This window comes from Podarcis liolepis (genome assembly GCF_965112155.1).
Source record: "Podarcis liolepis genome assembly, chromosome: 12".
NCBI lineage: Eukaryota > Metazoa > Chordata > Lepidosauria > Squamata > Lacertidae > Podarcis > Podarcis liolepis.
In genome coordinates, this window is record NC_139563.1 from 1,344,588 (window position 1) to 1,357,136 (window position 12,549).

Below are 12,549 nucleotides of genomic sequence, written 5' to 3' on the forward strand. Positions count from 1 at the left end.
GGCTAAAACTATTTTGAAGTATGAAGATACGTTACTCTTAAGGGGCTTCAAGTATCCAAGAAATCACATTGTGGATTCAGCTTATGGTCTCCCAAGACCCCTGGATCCTTTTCACATGTGCTGTTGCCAAGACAGGTTCCCCCTGTCTTATATTGGTGCAGCTGGTTCTTCCTGCCTAAGTGCAGAATCTGACATTTGTCCCTATTGAAATTCATTTATTGCATTTATGTACCACTTTTTTCTCCAAGGAGCTGGAGGTGGGGCTACATGGCTCTCCCCCTCCTCATTTAATCTACCCTGTGAGGTAGCTTAGGCTGTGAAGCTCTGGTACATATACACATTCGAAGGAGGCTTTGTCGCAACAGACATTGGTCTTTTGCACTCACTATTGGAAGAAAAAGAACGTGCAAATATTGACACTAAAATACATCACTTAACAGTGAAGCAAAACTGGAGCCGTGGTGGTGAGGATTGTGGTAGGTGAGGCTTTTATGGACTGGACCAGTTAGGACTGCACTTTGCCATTTGTCCATGTTAACAGCTGCCCAGTGATGCTGCTATAAAAAGGAGATCTAATGGTTCATGACACAAGCCAAAATAAAACAAGAACTCATTAGTAACTCAAATACAGTATCAGTAGTAAAATAAACGTAACATTTCAGTTGTATATTCTACTGTGTTTGTATTGACCCTTTGCTGTAGTGCAGCGTTTCTCAAACTTGGGTCTCCAGCTGGTTTTGGACTACAACTCCCATCATCCCCTGTGGCTGATGGGAATTGTAGTACAAAAACAGCTGGGAAACCCTGCTCCAGGACTTGATATGTGGATAATGCCGCTTTCATTGGGACGGAAGCAGCTATTAGTACTGCATCCGTAGAAACAGCCTCCATGAACTGCAAAACAGACTCTGAGAGTGCCCAGAGGGAGTGCAAACAGGGGAGACAACTCTGCCCCACAATCGGAGATCTCTGTGATAATAGGGGGCAAACCTGCCTGCTCCAATAACAGAGACAGATCTCATCCAAGGCAGGCCTCTATTTTGGCATGGTTGGCTCAGACCCCATCCAGGTATATTTAGAGCAGTTTAAGGCTGTAATCCCAAACTCTTATTCTACACTTGGTCCCATTGCTCAGAGGAATTTGCTTCTGGGCAGAAATGCTTAGGACTGTGATGTAAACTCAGCCATTGATCAAGATGCCTATCATCATCGTGGCAAGGTACGACTTTTGCATATTGTGTGAACACCTTTGTCCTGTCTTCTTCAAGGATGAAGAATCTCTTGCCCCAAAGGAGGAGGGCTTTCCACTCTTTAAAAGTCCACTGCTGTTCTGCAAGGTGCTTTAGGTTGCAATCCCATCAACACTTAAGACCTGTTGCCCTTAGTGGGGCTTTCTTCCAGGGAGACAGGAATTGTACAACTAGTGTTAAGAGGAGGGCTGGATTGAGGTTTGATGAGGCCCTAAGCTACTGAAGGGACGCGGGTGGCACTGTGGGTTAAACCACAGAGCCTAGGACTTGCTGATCAGAAGGTCGGCAGTTCGAATCCCCGCGATGGGGTGAGCTCCCGTTGCTCAGTCCCTGCTCCTGCCAACCTAGCAGTTCGAAAGCACATCAAAGTGCAAGTAGATAAATAGGCACCGCTCCGGCGGGAAGGTAAACGGCGTTTCCGTGCGCTGCTCTGGTTCGCCAGAAGCGGCTTAGTCCTGCTGGCCACATGACCCGGAAGCTGTACGCCGGCTCCCTCGGCCAATAAAGTGAGATGAGCGCCACAAGCCCGTAGTCGGCCACGACTGGACCTAATGGTCAGGGGTCCCTTTACCTTTAAGCTACTGAAGGTACTTTCTATGTCCAGCTGTCCTTTTGCCAACAACAAATTGTTGCTGTTTTTTGTGTTGATCTGCTATATGGCCTCCACAGTCACTTATGGGCTCATTGTTAAAACCGTGTTTATGGAGGACAATCTTACTCTGCTACGAGGGATCGCTGAAGAAGAAGGAGGAGGAGGAGGTATCTGAAGCCATTTGCACATAACAAATTGGAGCCTACACAACACAAAACACGGTTGCTGTATGGAGGTTTTATTTTATTTGTTTTTTATCTTATATTTTGGAAATGCACATCCAGGTTATTTTTTCCTTATAATTTTTTTGGGGGCCCCCAAGAGAGTGGGGCTCTAAGCTCTCGACTTAGGAGGCTTAACAAACCGCTTCTGCTATAGAGCACCTGCTTGAAGCTGCTCTATTCTCCCCCATCCCCGCCGCCATGACACGAGAGGCAGAGCGAGGCGGAGGCGGAAGGCGCTCCGCGTCCCTCAGGAAAGGCGTCCCCCTGGGCGGCAGGGCCCGCGCGCGAAGGTTCCGCCTCCGGCGCTTGAGAACCAGAGAGGGGCGGGGGAGCGAGCGAGGGCCTGGCCTGGCCGGGGGCTGGACTAGATGGCCTTGCGGGGTCCCGGCTCTCCTATTTCTCTGAGTCTGGCGGTGGTGGGCTCTCCTCCCCTGTAAGTTAGTAAGCAGAGGCGCGGGGGGGGGGCGCGTCTGCAGAGGATGCTCCTTGCACGAAGGGGTTGGACTAGATGACCCCTGGCGGTCCCTTCCCGAGAAGAGGTTTCGCAGCCAGGTGTCTCTGGCATTTTGGATTCTAGGAAGGCGACTCCTGCTTCTTGCAGAGCCTTTTCCCTGCCAGCTGCTCCTCCCGTTCCTGACCAAGGGAGGGGGCAGCTCAGAGCACAGCCAGGAGGGGCCCCCCAAAAATGAAGCCTCTCCTCCGGGTGTGCGCGATGCCCGGGGCTCCTCCGGGACTCCTGCTTTCCAGAGGGACGGGGCGAGGGGCGAGCTTGCTCCGCTCGGCTTTGCAAGGGTTAAAAGGAGCTGAGCTGGATTCCTAGAGAGGAGAGGAAATAAAGGAGGGGGCAGGTGTTCCCCCCCAAGAGCTAAACCTTCTCCCTGCAGCCCCCCCCCCCCGCTTGCATAGGGAGATCCCTCTTCAAATGCCGCCTCGGGGGCCCCTCCTGGGATCTGGTGAGTCTCCCCTCTCTTCCCCCTGTGGTGCATTGGGGAGAAGGGGGGTCCCGGGGCTGCAGGGGGAGGGGGCATGGGGGGGGCTGTTCGGCTCATGCATGGAGGACCCACCAGATCAGGGAGCAGAGGGTCCCCCTCCACGCCTTCCTCTCTGCAAAGCCAAGGAGAGCTCCTCGTCTGCAACGCTGCTCCTCCGGGGGCCGCTGGCCACTTTGGGGGGGGGGAGGGGGCGAGGGCTGGGCTTTGGGTCAGGGGAAAAGTCATGCAAATAAACCCAATTCACACTGATGCACAGGTCACATTTATTACCAGAGGTGGTAGCCAGACGGAAACATTCGGACATTAAATACACAGTGAAAATGAAAACCTGAACTGTGCAGTAAATAAATAAGGATTGTTAGAAGGTGGAGAGCAGAGAAATAAAGTGCTTATTCCTGCGTTGCAGAATTAAACCTTTGGAACTCCCTCCCACAGGAGGCAGGTAAAGTCACCAACCTGGATGGCTTTAAAATGAGGTTGTTGTTGTTTAGTTGTGTCCGACTCTTCGTGACCCCCTGGACCAGAGCACGCCAGGCACCCCTGTCTTCCACTGCCTCCCGCAGTTTGGTCAAACTCATGCTGGTAGCTTCAAGAACACTGTCCAGCCATCTCGTCCTCTGTCATCCCCTTCTCCTTGGACCCTCCATCTTTCCCAACATCAGGGTCTTTTCCAGGGAGTCTTCTCTTCTCATGAGGTGGCCAAAGTACTGGAGCCTCAGCTTCAGGATCTGTCCCTTCCAGTGAGCACTCAGGGCTGATTTCCTTCAGAATGGAGAGGTTTGATCTTCTTGCAGTCCATGGGACTCTCAAGAGTCTCCTCCAGCACCAGAATTCAAAAGCATCCATTCTTCAGCGATCAGCCTTCTTTATGGTCCAGCTCTCACTTCCATACATCACGACTGGGAAAACCATGGCTTTAACTATACGGACCTTTGTCGGCAAGGTGATGTCTCTGCTTTTTAAGGTACTGTCTAGGTTTGTTAAGAGGAGGAGAAGGAGGCAAATTCATGGAGGAGGAGAGGGGAGCCAGGGTGGGTCTGCTCTGCCCTCCACAGTGGGCCCTTTGGCCTAATCCTGTGGAACTCATCTTCTGTTCTGATGCTGAGTTCCTCCTGATGCAATCCAGACTCCTGGCTAACCCATGTGCGCCCATTCAGACATGCAGCCATTGCTCAGATGTCCTGAGAACCTTTGGAGACTTAACAGAAAGCCCTTCTCAGAACCCCTGGGGGTCTCACCATCCAAGGAAAGGAAGCAAAGCTCAGCTGGGGGTGAAACAGGCAGCGCCCCCCTCTTCCACCAGCCCCCTTTGCCCAAGGGACAATTATCTGAGTTCCCTGGCAAGGAGGATGGATTGTTAAACCACTCTGGGGAGGGGGGGGTGTCTCCTAGCAACTGTCAGCATCCATAACTGTGGTTCTTAGGTAACAGGTAGGTAGCCGTGTTGGTCTGCTGTAGTCGAAACAAAATAATAATAATAAAATTCCTTCCAGTGGCATCTTAGAGACCAACTCAGTTCCTGGTACGAGCTTTCGTGTGCATGCACACTTCTTCAGAGACACTGAAACACAAGTCACCAGACCCTTATATATAGGGAGAGGGTGGGGAGGGGTATTACAGTATCCCAGGGATACTGTGGAGGAAGCCATAGAATCAGTTGGAAGGGGTCCTGAGGATCATCTAGTCTAACCCTCTGCAATGTCAGGAGCCCTTGTGGTTAATTAAGAGTAATAGTCATATTTCTCCCTATGTTACCAATGAAATTTTAAAAAATGTTGGTCTTTGGTTGAATGTGGGAGTGGCGTTCAAAGTGAAGATAATTTCAATTTAGATCAACCTCACTGAGCCAATTGCTGATGGGGTGAGTGGTTGTTTTCTTGCACTTTTATTTTCCTCCCCCCACACTTTATTTTTTTATTGTTCTGGTTGTTGTTTTTGTTACTCTTATTACTAAAACTACATTTATAACCCAGGGCTGGTTGCAACCATATTCAGGATTAAAAACACACTTCTCAGCAGTCGGATATCGTGGTAAAGAGGGGAAGGTGCCTGGCTGGCCTCTGTCGGGAGGGAATTCCCTCACTGCCACCAAGATGCCCACTCTTGGGTCACCTCCACCGAAAACTCTGAGGGTGGTGATGAAACTCCCAGGAGGACCCCCTCTGCCAACCTGAACATCCAAGATGGTCTGTAGAGAAGGAGACAGTTAGTCAGATATTTGGGGGCCTAAGTGAATCCCTCATGTGAGCACCTTGATGTGAGCCTCATACAGCCCATACACATTACTCATTCGTCAATCACAGTTCTGACTTCAGTCTTTGACTGAAACTATTGAAAGGCAGGAGCGACCAGGCTTACTCGTATCACAGAAATCTCTTCAGTTGCCTGCACATTTTGCATGGTAACTTTCCTTCTAGGAGGGCTAGAGGCTTGCTTTTCACACTTCTTCCTTATGTTTGCTTGCTAAAGAAAGCTCAGAGTCTGGGCTGTGTGGAGCAGAGGCCTGGTTCTTAGGAAGACTCAACCATGTATCTTCTCCTGACAGTGTATGAATTTTATAACAGAACAATATATTTGCTTTGTAGGATTTGCTAGCAGCTCCCATAAGGACAGACAGAACTTGACAGAAGACCAAGGGTTTCTTCTGATCTCTTGGAGACTTCCTGAGAGCCCAGATGGATGAGCAAGACTCAGCTGGCCCAGAAGCAGGAAGAGACCATGCCATCAACATTGAGAACAGTGGAGGATTCTGGGAAAACTCTGTGCAGAAGATCGTGAGTGAGAAGGATACCCTCTGCACACATGTGCAGAACCAGGAGTTTAGGCAGTTCTGCTACCAGGAGGCCAATGGACCCCGAGAAGTTTGCAGCCGACTCCACCATCTTTGCCATCAATGGTTGAAGCCAGAAAGGCACACGAAAACTCAGATGCTGGACCTGGTGATCTTGGAGCAGTTCCTGGCTGTCCTTCCACCAGAGATGGAGAGCTGGGTGAGGGAATGTGGAGCAGAGACCAGTTCCCAGGCGGTGGCCCTGGCCGAAGGTTTCCTCCTGAGTCAGGCAGAGGAGAGGAAGCAGGCAGAGCAGCAGGTGAGAGAGACTTTCCTCTGGATACTCCCAAGGGGCTCCAAACAGGAGGGAGAGTATCCCCCAACACTGTAATAGTCTGCCCATCCTTTTTTGGAAAGCTTCCAAGGAATGATGTCTGATGCCATTGGAGTGTTTACATCTGCCATTCTTTTTCTAATTCCTCTCAAATCTTTCTTGCTCTTTCAGGGAAAGAATCCATTTGCAGAGATGGGCCTGGATTCCTCTGAGGCAAAGAGGACTCTGTTGGACACCAGAGAGAGGCCCCCAGGTAGGAAGCAATGAGGTTTTTCTCTTTCTTTGGTCACGTTCTGTGGATTTTGAAACTAATCTGAGATGTCTTCACATCTTTTTGGAGAAAACATTTGTGACCTAGAATCCTGAGGGGAGATGTTTTTTTACACAGCTAAACAACAAAATGGGTCCACATGAAAGCAGCAAGTGAGGCTTTGTCTAAGGCCCACCTGTAGCTAGAGATGCGCAGCTTCACCTCTGAGAGAAGCATGCCCTCATGGCTTCCCATTTAACTTTGGCAGGTGACAGAAGGATGCTGACAAGACCTCCTCATCTGCCTTTCCATGGAGGTGGAGCTGAAGCAGTGGCTGTGGAACCGGATCAGGTAGTGGGAAGGAGCCTTGTGGGGAAGAGGCAGGTGGGTGGGGCAGCCAGATTGCTTTTTGGCCCAAAGGAATCTCATCTCCTCCTCTTGACTTCTGTCAAAGCTGCCCTGAACAAAGTCTGAGCATGTCAATCAAGGTTTATGTGTTGAGAATAAGGATCTTCACCTAGACTGGCCTTCAGAAGGTTGCTAGCATTATGTATCAGTTTTTGTTGTTGTTGTTTAGTTGTTTAGTCGTGTCCAACTCTTCGTGACCCCCTGGACCAGAGCACGCCAGGCATACTCCTGTCTTCTACTGCTTCCTGCAGTTTGGTCAAACTCATGTTCATAGCTTCGAGAACACTGTCCAACCATCTCGTCCTCTGTCATCCCCTTCTCCTTGTGCCCTCCATCTTTCTCAACATCAGGGTCTTTTCCAGGGAGTCTTCTCTTCTCATGAGGTGGCCAAAGTCTTGGAGCCTCAGCTTCAGGATCTGTCCTTCCAGGGAGCACTCAGGGCTGATTTCCTTAAGAATGGAGAGGTTTGATCTTCTTGCAGACCATGGGACTCTCAAGAGTCTCCTCCAGCACCATAATTCAAAAGCATCCATTCTTTGGCGATCAGCCTTCTTTATGGTCCAGCTCTCACTTCCATACATCACTACTGGGAAAACCATGGCTTTAACTACACGGACCTTTGTTGGCAAGGTGATGTCTCTGCTTTTTAAGATGCTGTCTAGGTATTTACATCTTTATCTCTTAATGCTAAAATTGGCTTATCAGCTGTCGGAAAACCATACAACAGAGTGGTGAGGATTCACCTAACTGCCCCACCAGCTGCACAACGAGGCTATTTTCCCTCTCACCCCCTTCCCTGTGTCCCCAGGTGCCCCTTGAAGTTGGCTTTAAGGTACTAGGAAGGTTCTGCCCCAGAACAGCAGGCAGGGGGTCCTTCCATGAGGCAAACGGGAAGGCTTGCGCAGATAAAATGATTGGAAGACTACCTTGTGGAGTTCCACTCTTTTCCAAAAGATTAATACCAGTCATTAAAAGGCACAATTAAATACATTAAAAGAATCTCACGTGTAATTAAAATATGCAGGAAAACAATCCCATTAAAACAACACAGCCACTGACAGGCAGAAAACAACAGAGCAGCGTGTAATAGATAATCTTTATTCTGTCTAAGAGGAACGTACTTTTTCATTTTAGGGTCCAGTGTGCTTTGAAGATGTAGCTCTCCATTTCACAGACGAGGAATGGGCATTGCTGGATCCTGACCAGAGAGCTCTGCATAAGGAAGTCATGGAGGAGAATCGTGGGCTCATGGACTCGCTTGGTAAGGCTCCCTGTTGGATCATAATATCAGTTTTGGAATAATAATATCAGTTTTGGAATTCAGTACATACAGTATCTCTATGTAACGAACCTCCAATATTTTGATGGGGCTCAGCAGGACCACGTACAACATTTGGGATTCTAACACACACCCACACACACCCAAAGCACACTGTGAATGGAGAGCTATCTAATGTTTTGGCTGTGAATGTTCTTCCTCCAGTTACGCCTTTTTAAACAATGACCAGGCTGCTGTGAAACAGTCCGGTCACTGTTAAAATGTAGGCTTCAGAGTGCTAAGGGAACCTGAAGTAGCTTCTGCCAGGATGTTTATTTATTTTATTGCTTCTGTCAGGTTTTTTATTACCAAAAAATGCAGGCTTCCATGATAGGGCCAAACAAGAAAGAGCCATGCTTTTCCAAACTCAGGTTACCAAACATATGTCTGTTAATGCCAGATAACAAAGGTAGCAAACCCTGTAGGAAGACCTCACAACTAATTCCGTTCAGTTCTTCCTCTATCACAAGCATTCATTAGCATCGTTCAGTAATTGGGGCTGCATTTCTTCCTAATTTGCTTCTCTCTTCATTGCAGGTGGTGATGAATTGGAAATTAGGAACAAGAGAGAACACGATAAAATCCACACAGTGAAAAAACCATATCAATATTTGGAGTGTGGAGAGAGTTTCAGGCAGAGCTCCCATTCCTCTTCCCATCAGAGAAATCCCAATGGACAGAAACCCTATCAGTGCTTGGAATGTGGAAGGAGCTTCAGCCGGAACTCCAATCTCACCTCCCATCAAATAATTCATACAGGGGAGAAAGCATATCAGTGCTTGGAATGTGGAAAGAGATTCACCCATAAGAAAAATCTCACTTGCCATCAAAGAATTCATACCGGGGAGAATCCATACCAGTGCTTGGAATGTGGGAAGAGCTTCATTCGGAGAGAAAGTCTGACATCCCATCAAAGAAATCATACAGGAGATAAACCATATCAGTGCTTGGAATGTGGGAAGAGCTTCAACCAGAAGAAAAATCTCATTTCCCATCAAATAATTCATACAAGGGAGAAACCATATCAGTGTTTGGAATGTGGAAAGAGATTCCGTAAGAGCTGCCATCTCACACCCCATCAAAGAATTCATACTGGAGAAAAACCCTATCAGTGCTTGGAATGTGGAAAGAGCTTCAGTCGGAAAGATAGTCTCAATTCCCACAGAAGAATTCATAGTGGGGAGGAGCCATATCAGTGCATGGAATGTGGAAAAAGCTTCACCTGGAAGGAAAGTCTCAATTCCCACCAAAGACTTCATAGTGGGGAGGAACCATTTAAATGCTTGGAATGTGGAAACAGCTTCAGTTGTAAGAGAAATCTCACTTTCCATCAAACAATTCATACAGGAGAGAAACCATATCAGTGCTTGGAATGTGGGAACACCTTCACCCAGAAGTTAAGTCTCATTTCCCACCATCTAATTCATACAGGGGAGAGACCGTATCAGTGCTTGGAATGTGGAAAAAGTTTCAATAAGAGGGGCAATCTCACAGCTCATCAAAGAATTCATACAAGGGGGAAACCATAGTAGTGCTTGGAATATGGCAAGAGCTTCAGTAAGCCCCAATCTCACTGACCATCAAAGAACTCATAGTGCAGAGAAACCATCTGTCAGGAGACTTCAGTATGTGGATGAGGATTGCAATGGAGTAGACCCCCAGTGCCCAGTATTTCTTCACGGTGCAAGTCGCTGTACGAGGTGTTGAATACCTTTTCCACGTCACATATGGGGAGACAGGAGCAATTTGGCAACACTGACGAGGTAGCCATCAATGCTGATCTCTTCTCTGATGACATTGATCTCCAATGTTGCAAATTTGTGCTGCTGCTGACTGCAACTGTCGTCCTTTGCATGTCCAGGATGGTGTCATCATGAAACTCTTCCTGGGATCTGCTGAGCACACACAGAAAATAAGGACGCAGTCCAGGAGGAAGAAGCAGAACCATTGCATAACAGTTCCTCCAGCTCCCGTCCCTCCTAGACGGTTGCTGAGAGATCCAGCAGAACCAGGAAACAGCTTTCACATCTGTCCATAGTCCGCCGGAAATCATCGACCTTCGCGACCAAGGCTGTTTCAGTCCCATGATGGGGCCTGAAGCCCAATTGGAAAGGGATCCAAATGGTTTCTCTCGCACCACATGAAAACCCTCTTGAATGAGGAAGGGATAACACACTTGAGGAGTGTTAGCCACATGTCACCCATTCATGTATTTGGCGGTATTACCTATGTCTGTTTACCCAAGGAAAGCAGGCACAAGTTAGATTCCAGGGCAGAAGAGACTATGGCGATTGGCTGTGCTTCGGGGAGCAAAAAATATAGGGAAAGGCAGCACAAGGCATGAGGTTCATTTTGCTCATGGGTAGGCATACTAAGGCCTGGGGGCCGGATCTGGCTCAATCGCCTTCTAAATCCACCCCTCTGTCTGGGAATCAGCGTGTTTTTACATGAGTAGAATGTGTCCTTTTATTTAAAATGCATCTCTGGGTTATTTGTGGGGCACAGGAATTCATTATTTCTTTCTTCAAAATATAGTCCGGCCCCCCACAAGGTCTGAGGGACAGTAGACCGGCCCCCTGCTGAAAAAGGTTGCTAACCCGATTTTGATGAACACAGGAAGACTGACGAGAAGAACTTTGATAGATTTTTACAAGGAGTCAGGGATTAGGGTTAGGGGTGTAGGATTAGAGGGTTGGGGTTGGAATAGGGTTGAGGGGTAGGGGTTGCAGTTAGTGTTACATTAGGGTAAGGGGTTAAAGCAGGGCTTGTCAACCTGGTCCCCACCGCCCACCAGTGGGCGTTTCAGGATCCTAGGTGGGCAGTAGGGGGGATTCTACAGCACAAGCTGAATCCTCCTTCCATCGAGCACTGGGGGGCGGTAAGGAAATTTTACCATCAAGAAAGATGCATTTATGGGCAGTAGGTATAAAAAGGTTGACTACCCCTGGATTAAAGTCACCATTAGAGTTAGGGTTAGGGTTTTGTGTTGGGGTTTCAGTTAGAGGGGTTGAGTTCAGGGGTTAGGGATTAAGGTTCAGGGTAGGGTGTGGGGTTAGAGGGTTGTTAGCTTTAGGGTCGGGATAATTGTACAGGATTCGGCGTCAAGTTTAGAATTAGAGCTTGAGGGTTGGGTTACGGTTAGGAGTTAATGTTCAGGTTTCGGCTTATGGTTAGGGATTTAGGGTTAGGTTTGAGTTGGGTTGTTAGGGTGGGTGGGGGTAGGGGTAGGGGAAGCTGGAAGCTGGAAGCTGGAAGCAAGGCATTGGGCTGGACAGAGAAATGTTTGATTTGCTTGAATACAAGACTATGGGGCAAGAAAGAACTTCTTGGGGTATCGATGGTGTGATCTCCTCCATCGCAGGGTTGGGTTGTAGATATGTGTAAATAAACCATATATCCTAAAGACACCACAGTCGTCCCTCATTCTAGGAAACATAAACCCTGGGTTTGTGAAGAGTGAGATATAGAGCTATGGATTCAACCCCCAACATCTTCAGATGGGGCTGGGAATGTCCTTTGAGACCTTGGAGAACATCTGCAGTCTGTGGAGACAAATCAGTTAGCTGAAGCAAAGGTCTGACGTGGGATAAAGGAGCCCCCATGATCCCATGTCCTTGTCATCGTAAAAAACATGGTAGCCTCAGTGCAAGAGGATGCTAAACCCAACAAAGGAGTCCCCAGCAGGCCATAGGACCTTGGTGAGAAATCTCTGAGAGAAGCAGGAGTCCCACTGACACATTCCCCCAGAGAGAGAAGGGGCTTGTCTGGTGTGGGTCGCCATGCATAAGAGAGCCACTGTGGTGTAATGTGTAGAGCAGCCTTTCTCCACCTTGGGTCCCCAGATGTTGGACTACAAGTCCCATCATCCCTAAGGTGGTCAGGGAGTGGAGAGAGTTGGATGGACTAGGACCTGGAAGACCAAGTTTCGAATCCCCACTCCGTCACTGTCTCTTAGCTTGACCTGCTTCCCTGTGTTGCTGGGAGAAGACCACGTATGGCGCCTTGAGCTCCATGGAAGGTGGGATGTCAATATAAATAGCTAATAAAAATAAATAACACACGTACATCAGAATAACACATAAGAATCTATTATCCCCATTCCAACCAAAGGTGACAGAATTCATGAGCTGCAATCCAGCAGTTTCACGCTGCAATCTCCTTTTGAAATTATTCTCTTGGAGAACAAAAGGTTTTGGGAAAGAGTTATGTTCTCCCCCACTTTATACTTTCAGATGCTCAAATGATCAGTGAAGGGCACAATCTGCCTTCCTGTAGCTGCAGGTACAAAGCAAGCATGCACAAATGTTCTCAGGGCACAGCCGATCTCAATGCCAGTGACACAGCATCAGAGGAAAGACTGAGTTGAGCAGCACTGTAACTGTAGGGCTAAGTATCCCCATTTGTTTGCTGA

At 48.3% G+C, this 12,549-nt stretch overlaps 1 protein-coding gene across 1 annotated transcript in view; it reads left to right on the plus strand.

Annotated features, from left to right (window-relative positions):
* Positions 1–2,421: 2,421 nt before the first annotated feature.
* The window catches only part of LOC310689259 (uncharacterized protein), a 163,963-nt gene continuing 153,835 nt past the window's right edge, over positions 2,422–12,549 (plus strand). The window contains exons 1-2 of the mRNA XM_083466701.1: positions 2,422–2,503; positions 5,644–6,147. Of these exons, the coding sequence (XP_083322827.1) occupies positions 5,734–6,147 (414 nt within the window). The 5' untranslated portion in view covers positions 2,422–2,503; positions 5,644–5,733. The remainder of the gene's footprint in view (positions 2,504–5,643; positions 6,148–12,549) is intronic.